The sequence below is a fragment of the Pinus tabuliformis genome, chromosome 6, assembly GCF_031772625.1.
Source record: "Pinus tabuliformis cultivar Carrire ecotype Pingquan chromosome 6, CPIR1, whole genome shotgun sequence".
NCBI lineage: Eukaryota > Viridiplantae > Streptophyta > Pinopsida > Pinales > Pinaceae > Pinus > Pinus tabuliformis.
The window spans coordinates 1301785121-1301809775 of NC_142292.1; the positions used below are offsets into that span (position 1 = coordinate 1301785121).

At 35.4% G+C, this 24655-nt stretch overlaps 1 protein-coding gene across 1 annotated transcript; it reads left to right on the forward strand.

The window, feature by feature from the left end:
* The first annotated feature begins 19212 nt into the window (after positions 1-19212).
* Positions 19213-20237, forward strand: LOC149263389 (uncharacterized). The gene has a single exon (XM_089387650.1). The coding sequence runs from the start codon at positions 19403-19405 to the stop codon at positions 19940-19942; it is 540 nt and encodes a 179-aa protein (XP_089243776.1). The 5' UTR covers positions 19213-19402; the 3' UTR covers positions 19943-20237.
* Positions 20238-24655: the final 4418 nt, after the last annotated feature.

Here is a 24655-nt window from a genome sequence, read left to right on the forward strand (position 1 = left end):
TGTCAAGGGAGAAGGAATTTGCTTGGGCTTATTGTGACAAGATTCTTGGAGACCCTAAGCTCCTTTGTAAATTTTGCAAAGTGAAATGTAGTGGAGGCATTTATAGATTCAAGTACCACCTTACACAAATACCCAGCCATGATATAGGTCTCTGAAAAAACGTTGACGAAAATGTCAAACACCAAGCAATCTTGGCCATTGATATGTTGAGTCAACATAGTGCAAAGAAAGAAAAGAAGAAAAAAAGAAATAGGAAATCTTGGAGTTGAAAATTTTTCTTCCACTATCCCATTGTCATCTCCCTCTGTTGAATCTTCAATGTAGTTCCCAAGTTTCCCACACATGCCTCCAATTCCAAGTCAAACTCAAGGCCAAATGAATCCTCATGCATTCAACATTGGAGGTGGAAACATAAACACCTTTTTTTCTCCCCGCACAAAACCCAATTCCCAACCTACCTTGGATACCACTGGTTGGAAAAAAAATATCCATAGTCAGGCAAGGAAGGCCATTGCTAACTTTTGGTACTATTCTGACATACCTTTCCACTGTGCCATAAGTCCTTATTGGCAAGCTATGATTGATGCAGTTGTTGTTGCAGGTCCAGGGTTCAAAGCTCCTTCATTAGAGAGCATTAGGACAAATTTTCTATTAGAAAGTGTTGAAGATGCCATGCTTGTGCTATCTGAGTTTCATTCATCATGGGTAGAAATAGGGTGCACCATCATGAGTGATGGATGGACAGATCAGAGGAATAGAACTTTAATAAATCTCCTTATATCTTGTCTAGTAGGTAAAATGTTTCTCAAATCAGTGGATGCCTCAGACAAGGTTAAGACTGCATAACTTATTTGTGAAATGATGGAGGAAGTCGTTCAAGGAGTGGGAGATGAACATGTTGTACAAATTGTCACCGACAATGCAGCTAATTATATGGTTGCTGGTAGACTTTTTGAGATTAGGCACCCCACTATTTTTTGGACCTATTGTGTTGCCCATTGTATAGATTTAATGCTTGAGGACATTGGTAAGCTTCATTGGATACATGAGGTTGTGGAGAAGGAAAAATCCATAACCAAATACCTATACAACCACATTATTGTCCTAAACACCATGAGAAAATACACTGAAGGTAAAGAAATTGTTCGACCTGCAGTGACTAGATTTGCAACAAATTTCATATCTTTGCAATTTGTGGTTGAGCAAAAGATAAATCTGAAGAGGATGTTCTTGGGACCTGAGTGGATGGCATCTAAACATTCCAAGACCCTTGAAGGCATTGAAGTTGTTGCACTTGTGTTTAATGACAGTTTCTGGAAAGATGCCAAAGAGATTATTGTTGTGATGGAGTCCCTTGTTAGAGTTCTTAGGTACTTCAAGTCTTTTAACTTTTTCATGTTTTAAATTTCATTTCAAGCTTCTTTTTATTTTCAATGTTTCATATTAATTTAAATTTGAAAGCTTGAACTTTCAGGATGGTTGATGGTGACAAACCCACTATGGGTTACATTTATGAGGCGATGGATCTTGCAAAGGAGGCCATCAAAAGAAGATATGGGGATGAGGAGGCAAAGTATATGCCTCTTTGGGACATTATTGATGCACATTGGGATAGGAAATTACATTCCCCCTTACATGCTGCTAGGTACTTCTTAAACCCATAGTATTTTTATGATAAGAGCAAATTTAATGAGGATGGGGAAGTTCACAGAGGACTTATGACATGCATGGAAAGGTGCTTCCCTAATCCAGAATTTCAAAGTCGTGTTGTTTCCCAACTATAGGATTATGGAGCACCACCTAAATTATTTTCCTTTACCAGTGTTATACGAGAATGTTCTAAGGTGTTGCCAGTTACCCTTTGAGGATTGAAGGCTTTATTAGTTCATTAAATTTGTTTAAACTTTATTTTGTATGTTAAATGTTTTATTAATTTTTGTTGTCTTTTTAAGTTTTTACTGTTTAGTATTTAGTACATCTACTCACGAACCTTTGCTACTTGCTAGGTCTTTGGTGGCAAAACTTTTGTAGTGATATGCCAGATTTGAAGAGATTTGCAATTCGAATCTTAAACCAAGCATGCAGTGCTTCAGGTTGTGAGTGCAACTGGAGCATGTTTGAGAAAATACATTCTGAGAAGCGCAACTGATTGACAAAAAAATGCTTAAATGACCTTGTATTTTTCCATTACAATCTATAACTTCGCAACAAGAAAATACTAGGTGAGAGCTTGAATTTGAAGGTTTCATAATCTAATTTGACTTTAAAGTTTAAATTTAAAAGTTCAAAGTCAAACTTAAATTCACATTTCAATGTCTCATGATAATGATAGGTTTGGATCATTCACCAATAGACCTTGAAGAGATAGATTTGCAAAATACAAATGCAGAAGATTGGGTCCAATTAGAGGAGGCTCCTCTTTTAAGCGTACATGACCTGAAGAAATTAGAGAGTCAAGCAAGCAGAGGAGTGGGAGGAATCACTTCTAGTTCTTACTCTTAAGTGTCTTAGACTCTTAGTTAATGATTTTTTTCTAATTAGTATGCAGTTGTTTGTAAACTTTTAGAAGTAGTTGCTTCTAGTTCTATGTAGTCACTAGTTAGGAGTCATGACTCAGTACTTTGGATCATGTTTGGACTCATAACATATATGAGATGTTTATTCATTCATGATATTTTGGAAATCTATTGATATTATGAATTGTTTGGACATGGCTTTACTATATATCAATGAAAAATGTTTTTTTTTTTTAATTCAATATATTTGTATATTTTTATTTATTGAATTCATTGATCTTTTCCCCATTTTTTTCTGATTTTTCCCTAATTTGATTAAAACTCTTAGCTCTTTTGCCTCACCGATTTATTGTCTATTCCAAGTTTGGTAACTTTGGTTACACATTTAATTCTTCACTTATGAGTGCTAAGGTGTGCTAGAGAGTGCCAATGCATGCTGAGGAGTGTTAGGGAGTACTATGTCAACACAAGGGAACACTAGGTCAAAATGCATGGAAGTGAATGAAAATGAGGGTGTGTTGGGGAGTGTCAATCAGTGCTAGTTGTCATGCTAAGGAGGGAGTGACAATGTATGCTAAGAACGGGTAAGGCATGCCAAGGAATATCAGGGAATGTCAAGAAGTGCTAGAGTGTGTTAGGCAGTTTCGAGGTGTGCTAACATGTGCCAAATAGTGCCGAGGCATTCCAGGTGCTAAGACATGCTAGGATGTGCAGGGTGCCAGAGTATGCCAATATGCATCAAGGAGTTTCAAGGCAACAAAAGGAATAACCAAGATAAAATGAAAGGAAATGAACACATAAGAGGGTTAATAAGACAGGACTTTATCTTTTTCAAAAGGGGCATGCTAGGCACACTAATAATATGTTCCAATACATGCCATGTGCCAATGTGTGCCAAGTGCTAATTTTTATCAGTGCAATATTATGCCAAGGAGTTCCAGGGCATGCTAGGGACTACAGGGAATGCCAACACATATTAGGGGAGTGTTATGCTATGCTATGGCATGCCAACATGTGCTTTGGCATCCTACTCATGGCAAGATGTTCTAGGTACAAAGATGTTCCAGGTACAAAGATGTTCCAAGACATGTGAGGTTCCAAGGAATGTTAGTGTATTGTTCCAAAGCATGTTAAGGTGTGCCATGAGTGTTGAGGAGTGCTAGGTCTCTCTCATTAATAGAATTGACAGAGCTTGATTATGTATTAAATAATATAGTTCCTACACACACTAGTGGAACTTTATTTAAAGGAAATTTTCTAGATAATAAACCTAATAGAGATGAATCATGTGTTGACTCATAGGAAGACTATATTCTTATGACTTGAGGAAAATGATACGCACTAATTACTTCTTAACAAATTGACTTGCTATTATAACCACTATGACCTTGGACACATAATGAAAAGACTCTACAACAATGGTCTTAAATCATTATATTTTGACAAAAAATATAGTAACAGATACATAGCGTCATCAAAAAATCATTGGAATGATCAATGATGATGAACATTTTTTGGCCGTCACCAAAAGTAACCAAAAAGAGCATTGGTGAGGGTCAATAAAAGATCGTCACTCGAAGTGTCACCAAAGAGATAATTAGTGATGGGCCTTTAACGACCCTCAGCAAAAGTGTCACCAAAGAGAGAATTAGTGATGGGAAATTAACGACCCTCACCAAAAGTGTCATTGAAAATGGCTTTCGTGACAAACCTTAAAGGACCTTCACTATATACACTTACAACAACGATTTTTTAAAGACCGTCACCATATGCGACATTGGTGATGGACCTTAAAGTTCTATCACAGGCATGAAGCTTCATCAAAAACTCATTGGAATGATAAATGATGAAGAACATTTATTGACCGTCACCAAAAGTAACCAAAAAAATTGTTGGTGACGGTCAATAAAATATCGTCACTAGAAGTGTCACCAAAGAGAGAATTAGTGATGGGCCTTTCACGACCCTCACCAAAAGAGTCACCAAAGAGAGAATTAGTGACGGGCCTTTAGCGACCCTCACTAAAAGTGTCATTGAAAATGGCTTTGGTGACAAACTGTAAAGGACCATCACTTTATACACTTACAACAACACTTTTTTAAAGACTGTCACCATATGCGACATTGGTGACAGACCTTAAAGGTCCATGAAAAGCATGACCCTCACCAATGACCTTTTCTCTTGTAGTGGCACTTCATCTTAGGCCTTCTTCCTAGATCAAGATCATTTATATATAGCACATCAACTAGACTAGGCTCAGAAGTGAAGTATTTTTTTCTCACTAGTCACTGAATCGCACGTTGTTCCCTCAAAGAAGCAACCAAAAGTGCAACCTTTGCTCAAAATGAGATTGTGTGACTAATGGGTGCTAAGTCACACTCCAATACCTTAGGTGGGCATCCAAGAGGTGCGACCTAGATTATGGTGTGACTGTGCGACCTCCATGAGTCGCAACCTCCTTTAGGTTGCAAAGTTGCAGTTAACAACCTAGAAGAGTGACCCGAAGATGCGACCTATCTGTATCGCGACTTTTTGATCTTCCTCCAAGTCACAAGGTCGCAAGATTATGCTTGGAAAGAGACCGTGACCTATTCTCCCTCTCTCCCATGTGACTACACGACTTCGTGATCTTCCTCCAAGTCGACAGGTCGCAGGATTGTGCTTAAAAGAGACCATGACCTATGATTCCTGTCTCCCATACGACTACGTGACTCTGTGATCTTTCTCCAAGTCACCAAGTCGCATGAATGTACTTGAAAAGAGAAGTGCTTAATTCTTCAAGAGCCAAGGCGCCTGCAAAAGGGTCTTCTTTGATTGGAATTTTGTCAAGATTTTGACACATTTTTAAGGGTCTGACATTATTTTCACCAACCAATTCCAATTATTTGAATACTATACTCCAGGCTTTTGCATGGCCCGCTAGACATGTTTAAGATTGAAATTATCTGTTTATTTCTATTAGACAAGGATGCCCTATCGCTTAAGCCTTGTATGTCATGGTAGGTGCCGCTGATTATTTGTGAAGTTCATTATAATAGCAGGTTTAGGCCTTATGTTTTTCATGTGTGGACACTTAGGCATGCCCCCATATGTGAAACATCCCTCATTCTTGTCAAACATTTTTCTTTGGGTTTCATGAATTTTGGGATATCAGGAAATGTTTAGCAAGGCACACCGCAGTCCTGGGGTGTGGGGAGCTCAGGGGTGTGTCCCTGTGTAACAATGGAAAAGAGACAACAACGTATCCTCCCTCCCTCTCTCATGCGACTACGCGACTTGATGCCTGCAACCTTTATTCATATGTTGTATTAATCCATCATCGAGTGGAATGGTCAACGTGTTATCCTGGAAGCACAAGAAAATTCAAGAATTATTTGGCTAGAAAGGACCACCAATCACATTTCATCTGGTTGAATACACAAAGTTTCCCCTTCTTCAAAAAATATGCACCAGCATTTCATATGAAGAGCATAGGAGGTTTGTATAGCACCAAGGAACAAAGAAATTGCATGAGGTCATGTTGTCAGCATAAACAAAATTAACTTTGTCAGCAAACAAACTAAGGATGTTTATCGGCTGCTACTGGGCAAATTTGATGCTGTAATAAGAACATGTGCATATCCTTATTTTAAAAAAAGGTTAAGAGAAGGTCTCATCAAGAGCACAGGAGAATCCATTGAAGGGGTTGGATGAAAACCATGAAAGGGACCAAACAACATAGACCTCCATGAGTCTACTCAAGTTCAAAGAAATTAACCTCGCATAGAGGGTTTTAGATCCCAAAACTGGGTAGGACTACACAAATATTGGCACTGCAAAACCATGTGGCTATATTCAACACTTGTCCCATGGGTCATAGTAGGTTTACAAAACATGATTGAAGAATCCAAGAGGACCCTCCAAAGGCAACATGCATTGATAATATTGTGGCACAATAATTGACCACACAGGGGTCTTAATTAATTATTTATTAATGTTATTCTTTCAATTAGTTGGTTGTATTTCCGATATCATTCTTCATTATTATGACCAATGTTATCTTCTTGCGGATAGAGAAAGGGGACAAGAATGATGGTCTATGCGAAGAACTCAAGACTTCTTAGACATTGTATCAATGTCAATGGCTGATAGCAGGGAAAAGCAAGAATGTTGACCTAGAAAAGGAAGCTAGGGTTTCCACAGAAGCCACACAACTAAGGTTTCAATGAAGAACACAACAGAAAGAGGTGATTGGATGTATGCAAGGTGCAATGAAAAGCAATCCAACAATTCATGCCTTCATGGTTTCACACCAATGCCGACAACAGAATCCAACACTGGGGTTTCTCAAAACTTTCATTTCTCCTTACATCCTCTCTTCTATCAATATGTAAAGGTTCTCATCATGGTACCAACGATCATGTCGAGATCAACGGAGCATGTACTAGGAAGTTGGCATGAGAGAGTAGTAAGGAAGTTTAAGAGTCATGACGGGAGGTCAAGGGTCACAATAGGAGAATATCTACCTCATCTCTATAAATTTACCCTCGTGCCTCATTGAGAAGGGGCTTTGGCACTTGAATTGAAGCTAAGACTAGAGATAGCCAGTTTATGCTTGAGAGCTAGAGTCACTCAACTCTTGCCAGCTAGTAGAGTGGATTTGCAGTGGGGCTAGGGTTTTGGCATTGGGCAATGATATGAGCAACCCATGTTCCACTATTGGGTTTTGACCAATTGCAAGATATGTACTTGAAGTTGCAGCAACATTAATAAGATGTTCTCTCTATTTGAAATTGATTCCCATTCTTACTCATGGTGGTTGTATTAGTTTTCTGATAATTCACTATATTTGTATGTGCGCTTTCATATATGCAATATGTTATGGAATGGTACAAAATGGTTGCATGTATGTTTTTCTTTCGAATATGTCTTTACTTGTTCCTTGCCATGTCGGTGACCTATTGTGAACTATTTTGCAATTAACTTCTCGCATGTTCATGTTTATTGTATGTATGATTGGGTTTTAGCTCACTAATCCCTCTCGTGACATATCTCTCCTTATTGTTGTTGAGGCTTGTTTGTACCTTTTTCAGCAATTTTTCAATCTTAGGCTGATTTTGTTTCACTGCCTGAGAATTTCATTCTTTTCCCACTTTGAAACCTTCTTGTCTGACAACCAAGAGAAAAGACATTCATGGTGGCAGGCGGGCCCACATACCGGATGGGGCTCCTATCCAAAACGGTGTGAGGTCTAATTGGGACTTCACACCAGGGATACCCCCTTAGTTGTTGGCGGTACATTTCGGCCCATCAACAGGCTCTAGTCATGTTTTTACTTGTAAATGAATGATCATTGTATCTATGACCTAATGGATGAAATGGAAGTTAATATGTTGAGGCATCAATGTCTCTTAGAAATTCTCAGATAAGTATGAGACCCCTATGCTCAGATCTATTATTTAAACCTGTATATTTCATATTCGTGATACGTTTGACGAAATTCCTGTCATGGATAGTAGGTTTCCAGTCAAGGTCTCATTCAGGTGATTGCATTTATACTTTCATTTCCTTGTTATTTTATTGTTTTGAATATGTGATTCAATTCTAGGTAGTGACCTGGGCTCTAGGCATGAAAAATTGGCTCAAATCCTAGGGATGTTGGCACAACACTAACAAAAAGAGTCCCTGGAAACTAGCTTGCAGGCCTATGAGAGCATTCAGAGGTCTTTAATGCTGGCATGCCCATAGCATGAGAGCATCTAGAGGTCAAGTGGTCCAAAATATCATTGGGACCCAGGGGCTAGTTGGCAGAAAGGTTGTATTAGTTCTTGAGGGTCCTAATGTTGATGATGAATGTCTGTATGGTGTGTTTCTATCGATTCCACTTCCTTAATGTGACTTAGGAGGTCGAATAATATCATAGTGGCCTCTCGTCGCATGTTTACCTCGGTTAGCTAGTTGCTTGGGTAGATATGGGAGGAGGGTGTTACAAAGTTAGATGCACTTGTAACACAAGACATGCCACATACCTAAATAAGAAATGGTTCCACAATGACCATAACCATTGAATTAATTGATTGATGATTTCATGGAATTTGTTTCATTCTCTAAAATCATTTGCATTTAGATAAAATTGAGAGAGATGCATGAGGAATTGGATTTTGGTCAAAGAAAAAAAGTTGTATATTTTTCATTAGCTTTCCTATGTAAGAAGATGAAACAATGTAACTAACTCTTGTAGATGGCCCATGATAAGGGGAACTACAAGATGGTGTAAGGATAGTTGGTGAGAGAGTAGATGATGTAGATGTAGGGAATAAGCTTTTCGTCAAAGAAAATAAGTTGTATATTTTTCATCAACATTCATATGTAAGAAGATAAAACAATGTAACTAACTCTTGGAGATTTCCCATAATAAGGGCAACTACAATATGGTGTTAAGGTTAGTTTATTAGAAAGTAGATGATGCATATGTAGCAAGTTTTTGTATGTGTGTGAAGACACAGAGTAGTCAAGGTTCAATAGGCCTTTCTCATACTCAAACAGGCATAATAATGGTTTACTATAGAATAGAGAGAGAGATGATAGAAATGAATGTTTGTAGTTGAGAAGATACATAGATCAGGTATTATGGTGAGTGCATGGTGGATCGAAAAACTCAAAGTCCAAATTTAGTGACCATTGTTCAACCATATTTTGATTATTGGTAGTGCCCTTAGTGATAGAGAGATAAAAGTGGAGGTTATTCAATTAAATGGTAGGTTGACTATGTAAGTAGTAAATATGCGGAATATATGAAGAAGACAAGAAAAGAAGCTAGTAGTTGGGTTCGAGATTGGATGATTGGTTATGTTGGATAGTTAATTGAGGAATTAAAACTAATAAAGAGGATCGTTGAGGAGAAGACAAAAAAGATTTCCTTGAGGAAGGAGGACCTCAAATCTAATTATCATGAATCCTTGCAAGAATTTTAAATGAACCATTATGGATGTGGAATCCTAGATGTCATATAGTTATAGACATTCATTCATTGATAAACTCTTAGACTAAAAATATACTAGAATATTTTCTCCAAGAGGGTTCTACTTGGAAAAATCCTTGTATTTTGTGTGTGCTTTTTTGTTTCCTTGTTTTGTTGTATCTTAATAAGAGAAGAAATCTATGTCATTGTATTCAAAAGCTATGGCATTTATTTTATTGAATTTGATTTCATTGTCATTGGGAGATTACGAATCACCTATTGGATTAAGGACCAAAGATAGTAGAAATGCCCTCTATTCACATACTAGTGCAAGCATATGAATACAAAATTCTCCTCTATATTTAGGACTAAATTACAAGCATGATAGATAATAGTGTTCCAAAGAAATATCATGGTCTATGTCAATGAAAATATCATGGTATTGAGCTCTAAATTTTGATATAAGAATTATTATATTGTAAGGTCACTAGAGTATGGGTTACCAAATAAGTTTAATTAATCCATCCCTATATGAAAACATAAACTGAAACATTGATGGAGCTTTGAGAAAAGTAGTTATTTGGGCTCCAACCACATGTAATGAAGATAGGCCTTGTATATCTCTATTTATGACCTTTGATCCAAGCAATGGATCCAAATCCATTATGAACAATTAAGAAAGTTCAATAACGTGGAAGGAAATAGAAAAAATTATTGTTGAGGAAAATCCCCTAAATCTTAAACCCTTTTTATATTTGACATTTGGGTTCCAAAAATGAGAATTGATACCATGTGGAATACATAGAGGTTGAGACTATGCCACGTCAACAATTTTGAGAGAAATCAAATGAGTATGTTGTCATCAAAGTGTGATCAAAAGAACATGTATCTAATAAGTATTTTGTCTCCACATGACATGTTTTTATTCATTGATTTGATCACATACTCATGCCTTCCCATTCTTCCTTAAATTGCTTGTGCATGATGATTGTTAAAATCCTGAACGAGAGCAACAAACATCCATTTGTTAGTGGATTTTATGGTTCCCTATGTTTTGAGGAATCTAACATGAACTTCATCAATACAATATCGAATGATGATCATCAATTGCTCTATAGATTGATTACAAGATGGAGATTAGATTTTTGTTGGGTCACTCCCTCCATGATTTCTATCTATGGATTCCTTTGTGCATAAAAAATTGAATGTAGGGGGGACCGCAATCCCTCATATGTGTATTTCCAGTGGTTTTTTCCACGTTGTAGTATGACTTTAACTCATGATTCTTTTGGGAAAATAAGGGGAAATTTAGAAGAATAATCAGTATTGTTGACTCCTAATCATGGGGAGTGGGTGAAAATCTGTAAATAATGTAAATAATAAATAATGGAAAAGGAAGATTCATCGGGAGGTGAAACCCAAGATTCACTCCCTAATGTATATAACTATGAACAATCTAAATGAAGAAACACAATTGATTTGAGGAGTTACCTCCTAGCCTGACATGGTATTAGAGCCCGCTCTTTTTTAGCTTCCTCCTACTCCTATAACTCCTATTTTCCTGCCATTATTCTCTGCTTTCTGCATCGAATAGCTTGGTGTGTGTGTGTACGTTGCTCTAGGCGCTCTAATGAAGTGAAGGTTGGACTGTGTGATTGTGTGTTGAAGAGTATGCTACGTTGAATGATGATGACATTGTGCAATGACTTCCTGGGTGAGCGTAGACTGCATTAGATTCCTGCATATGTTGGTATGCAATTTCTTGACTATACATTGAAGTTTTTGGATGATCGATGAAGTTTTTGGTGCATTGTGGCATGTTCATTGAAATTCTTTGATGATTGTGCGTTTTCCTAGTTGAAAAGGCCAATAATGTTGTGTTTTTTAAATGCAGAGCGTTGAATGAAGGTCGATACATGCTTTGAGTCTTAATTTCTTTTAATGGACATATGTAATGGCATGATGGGTTTTCTACACAACAACATTCAGCTTTTCCTTACCACGGACTTGAGATACCTGCTTTAAGTTATTTAGAGGACAGAGCATTAGTGTGCAGTTATTATTTGAAACCTGGCATACAACGCTTCTAGGCTTTCCATTTTGCATATTCCAGTCATAATTTTGTGGTTAACTTCTACACAGTCGACTCATATACAATGTTGTCTCTGTCCTGCGGCGCATATACAACGCTTTCCATATACAACGCTTTATGTCTCCATATACGCTTTATGTGTATTCATTGCCTCCAGCCACAACTATTTTAACGTTGTATGATGTAACGCCACAATGCCATACCACCAGTCATAACGCCATACTGGTATTCATTTAACGTTGTCTCCATATACAACGTGGTTTCCATTGTATACCACTGTTTGCAATAACTATACCACTATACCGTTGTTGTCTTCTAGTGTTTTGTTTGGAACACTACGCTATTTTTAACATTGTCCCACTGTGGTTTCTCGCAGTCATACTTCCCCCATAAACCCCCTCCCCCATATAATCCCTCCCCATAAACCCCCTACCCCATATACACCTTCCCCCAAATAACACCTCCCTCAAATATACCTTTGCCATATATCAGAATTAGATTTCTTACCATTAGGAGTAAAATTTTGCAGCAGAAGTATTTTTTTTTTCTACAGTACACAAATTTTACAATGCATTCATTGATATCTATTGTGGGAGTGGTTCTCACCGGTAAGGAGAGCTATCCATAATGGTCGCGGAAGATCAAACACACTCTCATTTTTAATGAGATGTGAAAAGGAGTTTTTGTTGGAGAAGGATATAAAGAACCAAAAAAGCCTACCTTAGACAAGGAATTTTCCATTTGGGAAAATAAAAACAACGAGCCTACGCCTTGATTGCAACATCTGTAAATCAAGAGGTGAGTCGCCATATTTCACCATTTTCAAATGCTTTCAAAGCCTTACAAAAATTGAAGGAACTCTATGACTCACACTCTGCACTTGAAGTTGTTCAACTCATGATTAAATTGTTCAGAATTGAAATACAAAATGATGATCCTATTGCTCTTGCATCAGAAGTAAAATATATTATGCATGATATCAAAGTCACTAATGTTGAACTAGACATTCCTCTGATAGCTTTTGTCAAGGCAGTTTATCCCACTTTTTCAAATTATCTTGAGTCATTGCAAGCAAATGGAAACCTCAAAGAAATGACCTTTGACTCCCTTGTGAATAAATTTACTGAGAGAGAAAGCTTTTGGGAAGAAGATAGCTCCTCGGTCTTCTGAAGAGGCTATGTGTCTTGCACATAGAAGGAAGAATCTTGCTCAAGATTCTTCCAGAGGAAGAGGTGGTCGAAGAGGATGAGGAAGAAGAAATTTCAGAGGCAGGGGGGGCAGACACTCTCAAGGAGAAAAGTCTTATTTGCATTGCAAACGTTGCAATAGAGATGGATCACATGATGCATCCACATGCAAGTATCCTTGGGACAAAATTGAGAAGGAAAGAAATCAACCCAAAGGTAAAACCAATGACAAGGAGAAAGGTAAATCACCTGAATCCGCTCACTATGTTGTGGCACATTGTAATATTGGAGTAAATGAAGACTTGTTTAATGCTTCACTTGCTTCTTAGAAAAATGATTGGTTGCTTGATTCAGAAGCAACTTGCCACATGACTTTTAGAAGAGATTTTTTTGAAAAATTTACTGACAATGTTGATGGAGTAGTATACTTTGTAGACAAATCAAAACTCAAGCCATCAGGGCTTGGCACAATCAGGCTCAAATTGCCTGGTCTTCCAGACTTTCTTCTACATCATGTTTTATCTCTCCCACAGATGAGGAGAAACTTGTTGTCCTTGGTCCACATCTGCCAACAAGGACACTCCATTCATATGTTTGATGGAAAGGTTGAGGTGAGAAAAGCATCATATTACTCACTTGTCATGACTAGGATAGAAGAAGAAAGGCTTCTTAAGTTGCAAGGTACCTCTATTCATGCACAAAATTTCTCATACAATTATCATTATGATGAAGGTACATTTCCATCAAGTCTATTATGGCATGCTAGATTTGGGCACTTGAACTATGAAAAACTTCGCTTGTTGAATAAAAATGGTGTTACTGGTTTGCCTACAATTCCCAGGAAACTTAAGCAATGTGATGCTTGCATTCTAGGAAAGCATAGAAAACAATGTTTTCATGATTCACATTCTAGAGCACATAGAAAACTTGAATTCATTCATTCATAATTATGTGGTCCAATGCTTGTTCCTTCTGCAAATGGAAATAAATATATGACGAAATTTATTGATGACTACACCAAAATGTGTTGGGTTTATTTATTGAAGAACAAATCTGATGTTTTTCAAACATTCAAGAACTTCCATACATGGATTGAAAATGATGCACAATCTCATATTGGCTCTCTTCGCACTGATAATGGAAAAGAATACACTTCAAATGAATTTGAAAATTATCTTTTCCAACATGGGATCGAGCATCAAACGATTGTGCCTTATAATCCCCAACAGAATAGAGTAGTTGAAAGAATGAATAGGACAATCTTAAATATGGTACGTTCCATGATGTTTTTCAAGAATGTCAAATTGATGTTTTTGGCTGATGCAGTTATGTGATGTATATGTAAAGAATAGATGTCCATCTAATGCTATTAGAAACAATACTCCTTATGAAATGTGGTATGGCAATATTCCTTCGATAAAGCATCTCAAGGTCTTTGGTTCCACCTGTGATGCCTTGATACGAAAGGTACATAGAAACAAACTTGGTGCAAGGAGTCGTAAGTGTATCTTCAAGGGGTATTCAAACACCTCCAAAGCATACCGTCTCTATGATGAAGTTAATAAAAAGTTTGTTGTATCTAGAGATGTAACCTTTCTTGAATCTTCCAAAGCTGACAATGTTGTTTAGCGAAAACTTGATCTCTTGGATAGATTCGCAAATGCAAAATCATTTCAAGAATTTGTTAATCAGATTCCACATCTTGAAGGGTGGATTCTTATACTGGATCAATCTGTGACTCTTCTTCTGAAGCACTCTCTCCCCCACATGAAACTCCAACCACTGATGATACTTTGAGTGATTTGATTGACATAATTGGGAGACTTAATCTTGATTCAGTCGCAACTCAATCAACTGAGAAGCCTGGACCATCTCAGAAAGGTCCCCCAAAGTAGCTGACAAAGACACTTGAAAGTGTTCATCCTGATGAAGTTGGAAATGCAGGAACAATAATTTCAACCGGGAAAAATGGAGGTGATTTAGATGATTCTAATTCACCTATTGATATGGATGTTTCTTATGATTGTGAACTGAAATTGTCTACAGATTTTGAACCAACTTCCTTCAAATAAGTCACTTCTCATGATGAATGGAACGAAGCGATGCAAAAGTATTATGATGCTTTGTTAAAGAATGGCACTTGGAAGCTGGTTGATCCTCCATTGGGAACCAAACCATTGGTTGCAAGTGGGTCTACAAGAACGAGTATAAATTTGATGGCTCACTTGATAAACACAAATCTAGGCTTGTGGCAAAAGGTTTTGCACAGAAGGAATGGGTCGATTATGAGGAGACTTTTGTCCCCACGAAAAAATGGGCTACCATCCGGACACTCTTTTCCCTAACAGCTCAGAACGGTTGGAAATTCCATCAAATGGATGTAAGAACTTCTTTCTTGAATGGAGATCTAAAAGAAAATGTTTTGATGTCCCATCCTGAAGGATTTGTTGTGAAAGGACATGAACATAAAGTATGCAAAGTTGTGAAATCCTTGTATGGTCTCAAGCAAGCACTGCGAGCCTAGTATGAAAAGTTAACTGAGCATCTTCTGAAACTCAATTTCAAACATTATGATCTTGATGATGCAACTTTGTTTGTTAAGAAAGTTGGAAAAACAATTGTATATCTTGTGGTATATGTAGATGATCTTTTGATGACAAGGAACAACAAGAGCTACATTGCATCCATAAAGAAGGAATTGAGGAAAGGTTTTGAAATGACTGATTTAGGCTATGTTCATTACTATCTTGGTATTGAAGTAACTCAACATCCTAAATCTATATTCCTTTCTCAAAAGAAGTACATTGGAGATCTGTTGAATAGGTTTGGCATGGCTGAGTGCAATCCTCTAACTACTTCAATGGAACAAAACTTAAAGCTCACATCCGCTGAAGGAAAAGAATTTGAGGATGCAACAAAGTATAGACAGCTTGTAAGAAGTCTCAACTACCTCACTACTACCAGACCAGACATTTCATTTGTTGTTGGAATCCTCTCCAGGTTTATGGAAAATCCTTGTGAGGGGCATTGGTTTGCCGCAAAAAGAGCTCTAAAGTACTTGAAGGGAACTCAAGACTTTGGACTCAAGTATACACAGGTGGGCGACTTCAGCTTGATTGGATACTCTGATTCAGACTTCAATAGAGACAAAGAAACTGGGGTATCTACTTCTGGTTTTGCTATGAGTCTTGGATCAGGAATTGTCTCCTAGAGATCGCGCAAACAATCAGTTCCAGCAGATTCCACAACAGAGGCAGAATATGTGGCAGGAGCTGAGGAAACAAAAGAAATTGTGTGGCTCGGGAAAATTTTAGAAGATTTGCAGGTAAAACAAGTATATTCAACTCCACTCATGATTGACAACACCTCTGCAATAAAGTTGGCCAAGAACCCAAAGTTTCATGATCGAATGAAGCACATCAATACAAAATACCATATGATTCGACATCATGTTGAGGCCAAGACAATCCATATACGCCATTCTTCCACTAATGAGAAGATTGCAAACATCTTCACTAAAGCTCTTGGAAGAGAAAAGCTTGAAAGATTCAGAATGATGCTTGGACTCACCAACATCCCTTCAAATTAAGGGGGGGAATGTTGACACCTAATCACGGGGATTGGGTGAACATCTATAAATAATGTAAATAATAAATAATGGAAAAGGAAGAGTCATCGGGAGGTGAAACCCAAGAGTCACTCCCTCATATATATAACTATGAACAATCTAAATGAAGAAACGCAATTGATTTCAAGAGTTACCTCCTGGCCTGACAAGTATATATGTATTTTGGATCATTGATGAAGTCAATCAAGGCTAAAGGACTTTTAGGCAATCTAGGGTGGGGAATCAAATAATTATGTGGAAAATTGGGATTGAAAAGGTATACATATATCCATTTATTATTTGCATTTCATGTTTTTGGATTCACAATGCAGGGAGATTCGTAATGGGGATTCAAGGGAATGTAATTTTTATTTTTTGAAATTTACAATCACATAATGCTTACAGATTCCAACTTTTCCTTATGAGGGATTGGGATTGAGTGAAGATTGATTCATGAATAGCTCTGTTAAGATGATATCCTTATATAACATAATGTCTTCATCATTACTACTTTCAAGTTTAGGGTTTAATTTTTGTTACTTACAGTAGGGAATCTTTTACAATATGGTTATGAGAAACAAGTAGGGAAATCCAAGTGCATCACAAAGGCTAGGTATTAGAAGATATTGGATTATATTGTTGTGAATCTCAATAGCATTTACTTTATGATTTCTCAAGATCTCACATTCACTTTATGATGATGCCTTGAAATTATGAAGCTTGATATAATCATTAATATAAAGGAAGGCAATCAAATTAATAATATTTATAATATCAAAGATTATGCATCTACGAAGTTTAAAGCTAATAACAAATTATATCATTAATAAGAGGAAGTTGAAATAAACAAATATTTTATCAATCTCAATATGATTAATCAAAAGTACATTTCAAATATTATGAGTTTAAAACCAAATAGATATTTTTAAGAATAAGATCAATGTTGATGACTTTCATAACAATGAGTAATGATAATAGTGATTAAGCTAACTAAAAAATACTTAAAAATACATGTATTTGTAATTATAAATTTTCTAATATAAAAGAGATTGGAAATAAATACAAATTTTACCTTTAAAATATAGAATACAAATTTTACCTTAATAATATAGAATACAATGTTATCAAATTTCATAATTTAATTATTATAAATTTATTAAATTATTCAAAGCATAGTGATACTAACATTATAATTTTGACTCTATTATTATAAAGGACTTCTTAACTTTTTCAAAAATATAATGATGCCTTTAATTTTTTGGACGTCCTCGGGGTTAGGCTTTGTGGTTGAGTTGGTAAGTGTTCCTTTTGAATGGATTTGCATTTCATGCACATAGCGGTTATGTAAAAGAAAAAAAATAAATATTCTGTTAGGATAATCGTAATAAACCACATAGAAAAAATATATATATTCAAAACATAATGATATTAAAAATCTCATTTTATTTCATTGAAATTTACAATTTATAAAAAAAATATTGAAATTAATAAATTTTACTAAATATGAATTATAATGAACATTTTATTATAAAAAGTAATTTAAAAATTCTGAATTTAATTGGTGGAAGTTGATTTAATAGTTATTCATTGAATAAAGTCTTAACTTATTCAAGATATATATTAACATTCTCATTCTCATTTTATTTAAATATAAAAATTATTTTTAAAAAATTATAAACTTTATTAAATATAAAAGATAGTCAAATTTTATAGTTTTCAGGTATAATTTAAATTATTCTTATTTCTTTGCCTAAGAGCTTGTTTTTTGAACATTAGAAGATAAGTTAAAAGCTCAAGCCTCAGAAATATTGAAAAAAAATGAAATATTGGTTTATTTCTGGTGAAGTCCTATTATTTGATTAATGATAATGAGTAATTTTACATTGGCAAATAACAACCAGTAATAACTATCTACATTACAGATTTAAATGATAAATTTTTCATCTCAATTAAAAAAATTAACCTCTTTCATTTTAAAGAATTTTCATAAGTTATTCAAAATATATATAACTAATCACCAAACCATGTATATGGCGATTCCATAGTTTGTACCAAGTCATTTTGAAACAGTAAAGCTTTTATTTCTAGTTACAATGTGGAAAGTTTTTATGACTTGAAAATTTGATATGTTTTGTTTAAAACAGAAATATAGCAAAATAACAGAACATATATGTAATTGAATTTTTGCCCCCTCAATAAAATCCAGTTCTGTTCTGTTCTGTTTTTTCCTCTTACAAAATCTAATCACCCAACCATATATATATATATCCAATAACTAATCACGAAACAGACCTTACGGTGAGAAGTTGGCGATGAAATATATGTATGACCAGTTTGTTAGTACGATTCCAAATGTTAAACTTCCTTTAAAGAAACACCTGCAGCATAATCAATAAGGTTGTTAAATTTTGCCTTTAAAAAATCTAAAGATAAATTTATTAAACATTTATCCCCATGGTAGATGTAAGGTCTTTTTAAAGCAAATAGCAGCTTTAATGATTTTATTTAAAGTTTGTTTCTCACTTACTTTCAACCAAAGATGTTTAAACAAAACAGCGATGGTTGGTGGAGACACCCATAATCTGCTATCAACTCCCCAATGTTAAGTCAAGCCTACTCATCCACAATCCTTCTGCAACTCCAATCATGTTCCCTGCCTCTCAGTCACGCCGTTGTTCCCTCACCTCAAAAGGTACCTCTCATCCAGTTATGCTGAATCCTAGCACAACATGCAATGAATGGTGATAGAACATTACAGGGCATAAAATTATGTGGGAACTCTCATCTCATATGCAATGAGTGTTTAAAAATTCAGAATTAAGAGAATCTATGTTCATATTACTCTCTCATTAGATTTCTGCCCACATTTCATACTCCATGCCACAAGACTTTGCTTTCATTCATTTTCATGTTTTATTTAATAGATAACCACCATGATTTGCCAGTGGAGCCAATCTGTGCTCCTAAATTGTCTGCTAACAATATAAACAGAATGGTTTGGATATCAGAACATGCATACAATTAGCCTCCTCTCCATATTTTCCAAACCAGAAATTAATCATGAAGATTTCCACGCTTGGGCTTCTCACAATCAACTCCCCACTCTCGTCCGACAGAGCTCAAGTCCCTGTGGGATTGATGTCCCAAACAACTCCCACAAGCAACCCAATTTCAAATAGGCAGCTGAGCCTTCGTAATAGGGTATTAAAGGATTCTGGCAGCTTCAATGGCAGAACCTTCAGTGCCAGTTGTGCAACAGAAGGAAAGAGAGATATTGCTATCCGCAGGAAAAAAGACCACTATGCTCTTTTGGGTGTCCCTCCTCATGCCTCCTTAAGTGATATCAGGGTTGCATATAGAAGACTGGCACTGAAATACCACCCGGATGTCATGCCCCTGCAGCAGCTAGAGACAGCCACTATGCTTTTTTCTGAGATAAATGAGGCTTACGCTACTCTGTCTGATCTAGAGAAGAGAAAAGTGTACGATGATCTGCACCTCATACCGAATGTTGCCACTGCCAGGGCTGCAGCGTCCCAATCCTCCTCATTTGGGCATTGGAGAGGAAGGAATTGGGAAACAGATCAATGCTGGTGTTAATGGGGAATTGTGAGCATGTTCTTATTTCTAACTCCAATGCCTGCATTTTTGTAATCTATTAGAGATTAATAGGACCTTAATCAAGATCGCACCTTCTACAGAAGGCAAAGGACCTTAATATAAGGCTGATTGCTCGGACTCTGCTTCCTGTATATATAGGGTGTGATGCTTGGACGCATGCCCTATTTTGTAATAATTTTGGTGCGCTATTTTCACTGCAGGATTCTCGACGCTGTCCTTGTAGTCAACATGGCCGCCTTTTACTTCCTCGTGGCAAAAGTTCCATGACATTTCAAAATTGGCATAAAAGAATAATTACTAAAATAGAGAACTGTTCAGCTTTAGATTCCATATCTGTACAAGTTTGAAGTCATAGAGAATTTGAAATTAAATTATCAAATAAGATTGACATTTGCAAAAAAAAATGTTTATTAATATGTCTGTTCAGCTTTAGATTCCATATTTGTACAATGTTTGAAGTCATAGAGAATTTGAATTTAAATTCTCAGATAAGATTGACATTTGCAAAAATGTTTTATTAATATGTTTGATTAACTTTTCGTATCCTTGCATGGAGTCATCACTCGGGAAAAAACGATCTAGTATTGTTTTACTAAATTTTATCCATTAAACTCATTAGGTTTATTATGTTTGGTTGATATCCATTTTCAATTTTAATGATAAATTTATATCTTAATTATTTTATGTATTTTTATATTAAAGTATTATTTTATTTATCTATTTTTCCTGTCAGTTAAGATTTTTCATTATATTATTAAATAAAAACAGTTTATATTTTGATGGTCTTTAGTTCTTTTTGCTTCACTTTGACCAGATTTTATTACCAAGGAGATTTGGACAAAAACATAATAGATGTACACATTCATTACATATATCCCATGGACAAAATGGTCAAATATTCCAAAACACATACAAATAGAAAACATCCTGCAATTTTCATATCAAGGAGGAGGATTCAAAGCTTGACCACCCAAAGCCGTTGGAGGGTCGTGACATGATAGTCGATGTGAGCCAAATGTGCCTCAATCTCATCTATTCGCTCATTGTTATGGTGTTGTTTGTGTTTCACAGAAGTCAATTGCTCCATAATTTCTCTGAATGTATTGCGCATCGTTGATGTAGGCCTCAATCTTGTCCCAATCAGCATACCTATGTTGGAAGAGGATGTCCAAGTTGGCCTGGATATCCCGCAGTTGATCAGTTATTGTACCAAGGGAGGGTGGTTGTTCTATGCGGCCTGGAGAGTGGGTCTAAGCCCGCGCTACCTCATCTCCCATATCCACACCTCCCACCTCTTCCTCATTCATCTCCCCCACCCCATCATCCTAAGGACTCTGTTGTCCACAGAGGCCACCACTTCGTCGAGCACACCCACACTGGCATATCATCTATGTTGCCTGCACCTAATGGGCTCCTCACTAAGGCCTCACACCAAGGGAATTGCACCACACATGAACCACCTTATGTCTAAGAGACACGTCAAAACGCAAAGCCCCGACCCTGGCACAACTATAGGCTCCCCCCAAGAGGTGAGACAAGCCCAAAACCCCTAATACTGGCAGAATTGACAACACAGAGAATCAACCAAACCGGGTTCGAAAATACCTCGAAGCAAAGGACCGTCATCAGCTTAGCTCATTGCTACCCACTCCCACCCCAGACCCCCACTGCAACTTTAGACTGCAAAGAGCCTAGCAAGCCCCAGAATTCCAATCACATTAGGTCGAGATGAATTATCCCTACTATATTTTCTCCCCTCAAGAAGCCAAAGGCCTCCCTTACACCCAGACCACCCACCGGTGGACTACAGGTTCAAAACACATTTCTCATATTGCTTCCAACGCCACACCAGGAAAATATTGACGGGCAATACTAACAAAGTCTAAAATAACAGAATTACCTCCACAATTACCTTCGCGCAGTAGAGGTGCAACCGCGAGGCTAGACACTCGTTGGTTGAGCCTAAAGGCTAGACTACTTGTTTGACTCTTACTTGTAGTGTTTCCTTCGAATTCCAGTCTGTAACAGCTTCTAAAACCAACTTGGCTCTCCAAAGATGCCCTCCGAAAGAACCGAGCATGTGCCACCTTCCAAACTGCAACTTTTCATCTCTCAAGTGATGTTTCTACTCATTGCATCCAGTGCCAGGAGGATAAGAATTAACAAGATCTCTAGAACGTTTGTCGGCAGGTCACCTGGCCTCATGTACTTCCCATACCTTATATTCATTGCAGCCACGTGAGCGGGCTTGAATTGCCCCGAAACGACGCATTTCTCAAGTCAGCCACCCCGAGATATTAAGATGTTATGTATTATTAAGGTTATAACTATTATTCTTAATCATATTATAAAAAGTGTGTTAAAATATTGTTTTAATTTTTTATTTAATAATATTTAGAAATTAATATATTATGTTTTTTGAAAAAAATTATTGGATAATTTATAAGGTTTCTTGTTTCATAAAAAGATGCCTACATCAATTTAACGTCTAGCTTAGTAATTTTAAAATTATATTAGTATTAGTATTATATGTAAATGGGTCATTTTTGTGTAATTTTAGAATTATATTAGTATTAGTATTATATGTAAATGGGTCAAATCTGTGAAATTAAATTTATCGAGAAGAAACTATTATAAAAATAGTAATTTATATAATACTTTTTTGAATATGTTCATTTGATTGGAGAGCAAGAGTTTGATAGGTATTTATTCATATTTTCCTTATTTAGCCATACTGACCATTGTAAAATGGGTTATTGATGATGGTTAGTAAATTTTTCAAACCATCAATTTGATGAATGCATTAAAAATTTATCCCATATATATATATATATATATATATATATATATATAATTTCGAATAAATTATAGAAAACAAAAGAAGGTAGTGATTTTATTGATTGACACTCTAATATAATTATCACACTATGCAACACCCACAATACTAAGACTTTAAGATGAGACTTCAACATAAGCATAGATTCATCTATAGTGGATCATTGTACACACCATGTGACCCTGCATTGTACACACTTAAGCGAAAGCAAGAAAATTGAAGCCTTAAGCATAAAATTTGAGATTCACATGACAAGTCTATACCCATAGGCCATTGGTATTCTATACAAAACACTAAATTACTTTTATTGTCTATGCGGGTGAAATAGTTGTTTTTCATTTGATTTTGAGAGTTTTATATAGTTTCTTTAGTGTTGGCAACCTAGTGATAGATCTCAATTTTTATAAAATAGATCTATTTATTAGTTTGATTAGAAAACAAATCTATTTTGTGGTTGGATATGGAAATCTCAAATGTATGGTTATCAATGCTATGTGTTATCGATATGTTCACACTTGAATCTAAATGCAACAAGGTTTGTGCCATTTAATTGTTAGCATGTCTTCTCAAAAGCTCTATTCTCTATTCTTCTTCTTCGTCAAAAGATTATGAATCTCTTCAAAATCTATGCCTGCATATAATTATTACTTGAAATGTTAGAATCCTCTCAAGTTCTTATTTAAAAGTGGCTTGAAACTTGTTTTATTGTTTATAAGGTCCTCTTTAAGTAGCCTGCATATAATTGTTGCTTGAAATATTAAAATCCTCTAAAATTCTTATTTAAAAGTGGCATGAAACTTGTTTTATTATTTATAAGGTCCTCTTTAAGTCCAACTCATCAAATTGAAACCTAAGATAGATTGTTCCTCTTCAAAATACATTATAATTAATGAAATTGACCAACCTATTTGAAAACTTTTGAAAAATAATTTAGCATAATTTGTAAAATATTTAAAGTTAAAAAAATAGTAACTATACATAATTAAATTAATACTGATTAGTTTATGATTAGTGATAAACACAGCTAAATATGTTTGATATTTTTAAAATAATATAAAACATATATATTTATAATATTACTTGATTAAAACTCATTTTATGATGAAACCATAATTAAAAAAACGATTGATACAAAACAAAAAAACGTATATTAAAAAAAATGTTTTTACATTTACTACAACAAAAAAAATCCATAAAACATAATATATCATATTTAAATGATGCATAAAAATCAAAATCAAACATTATGCTAAGGGCAGTTTTAAAAAAAAAAAAAAAACTTCATATAAAATTTACTTGAAATAGAAGAATGACCATCAAATTTATAACATGTTGGAGAGTTAATTAGATTTTGTCCCAAAAACAGATTATAAAAGGTACTCTTTTTTAGATTTTGTCCCAAAAACAAGACTATAAAAGGTACTCTTTTTATAGATTGTTAATATAAAGACTCATATTTTATAGGATCACTATTCTTATTTTCCCAATTTTATTTTTTATAATATATATTTCGAATCATGTTATTCACATTTCAGTGTATAAACACACTTAAAAATTACCTTTGCATTGAGATTGAACAAAGCTTATAATATATTTATATTTTGAAGAAAAAAACCAATTGATTTGGGACTTTACCTATGTAATATAAATTCGTAGATTCTATATATTATAAGGTCTAGGACTTGTTCATTGAGTATATATATTATTGAGTATATATACTTTAGTATATAGGTAAAGTGATTTATAAATTAATTTTGGTTTTAATAGATTGTTTTTTTCTAAGTTATATTAATGAAAAAGATATCATACACTAAGGCTTAAGCTTGTATTTAGCCATGTCATAGGAATAGCGTCAA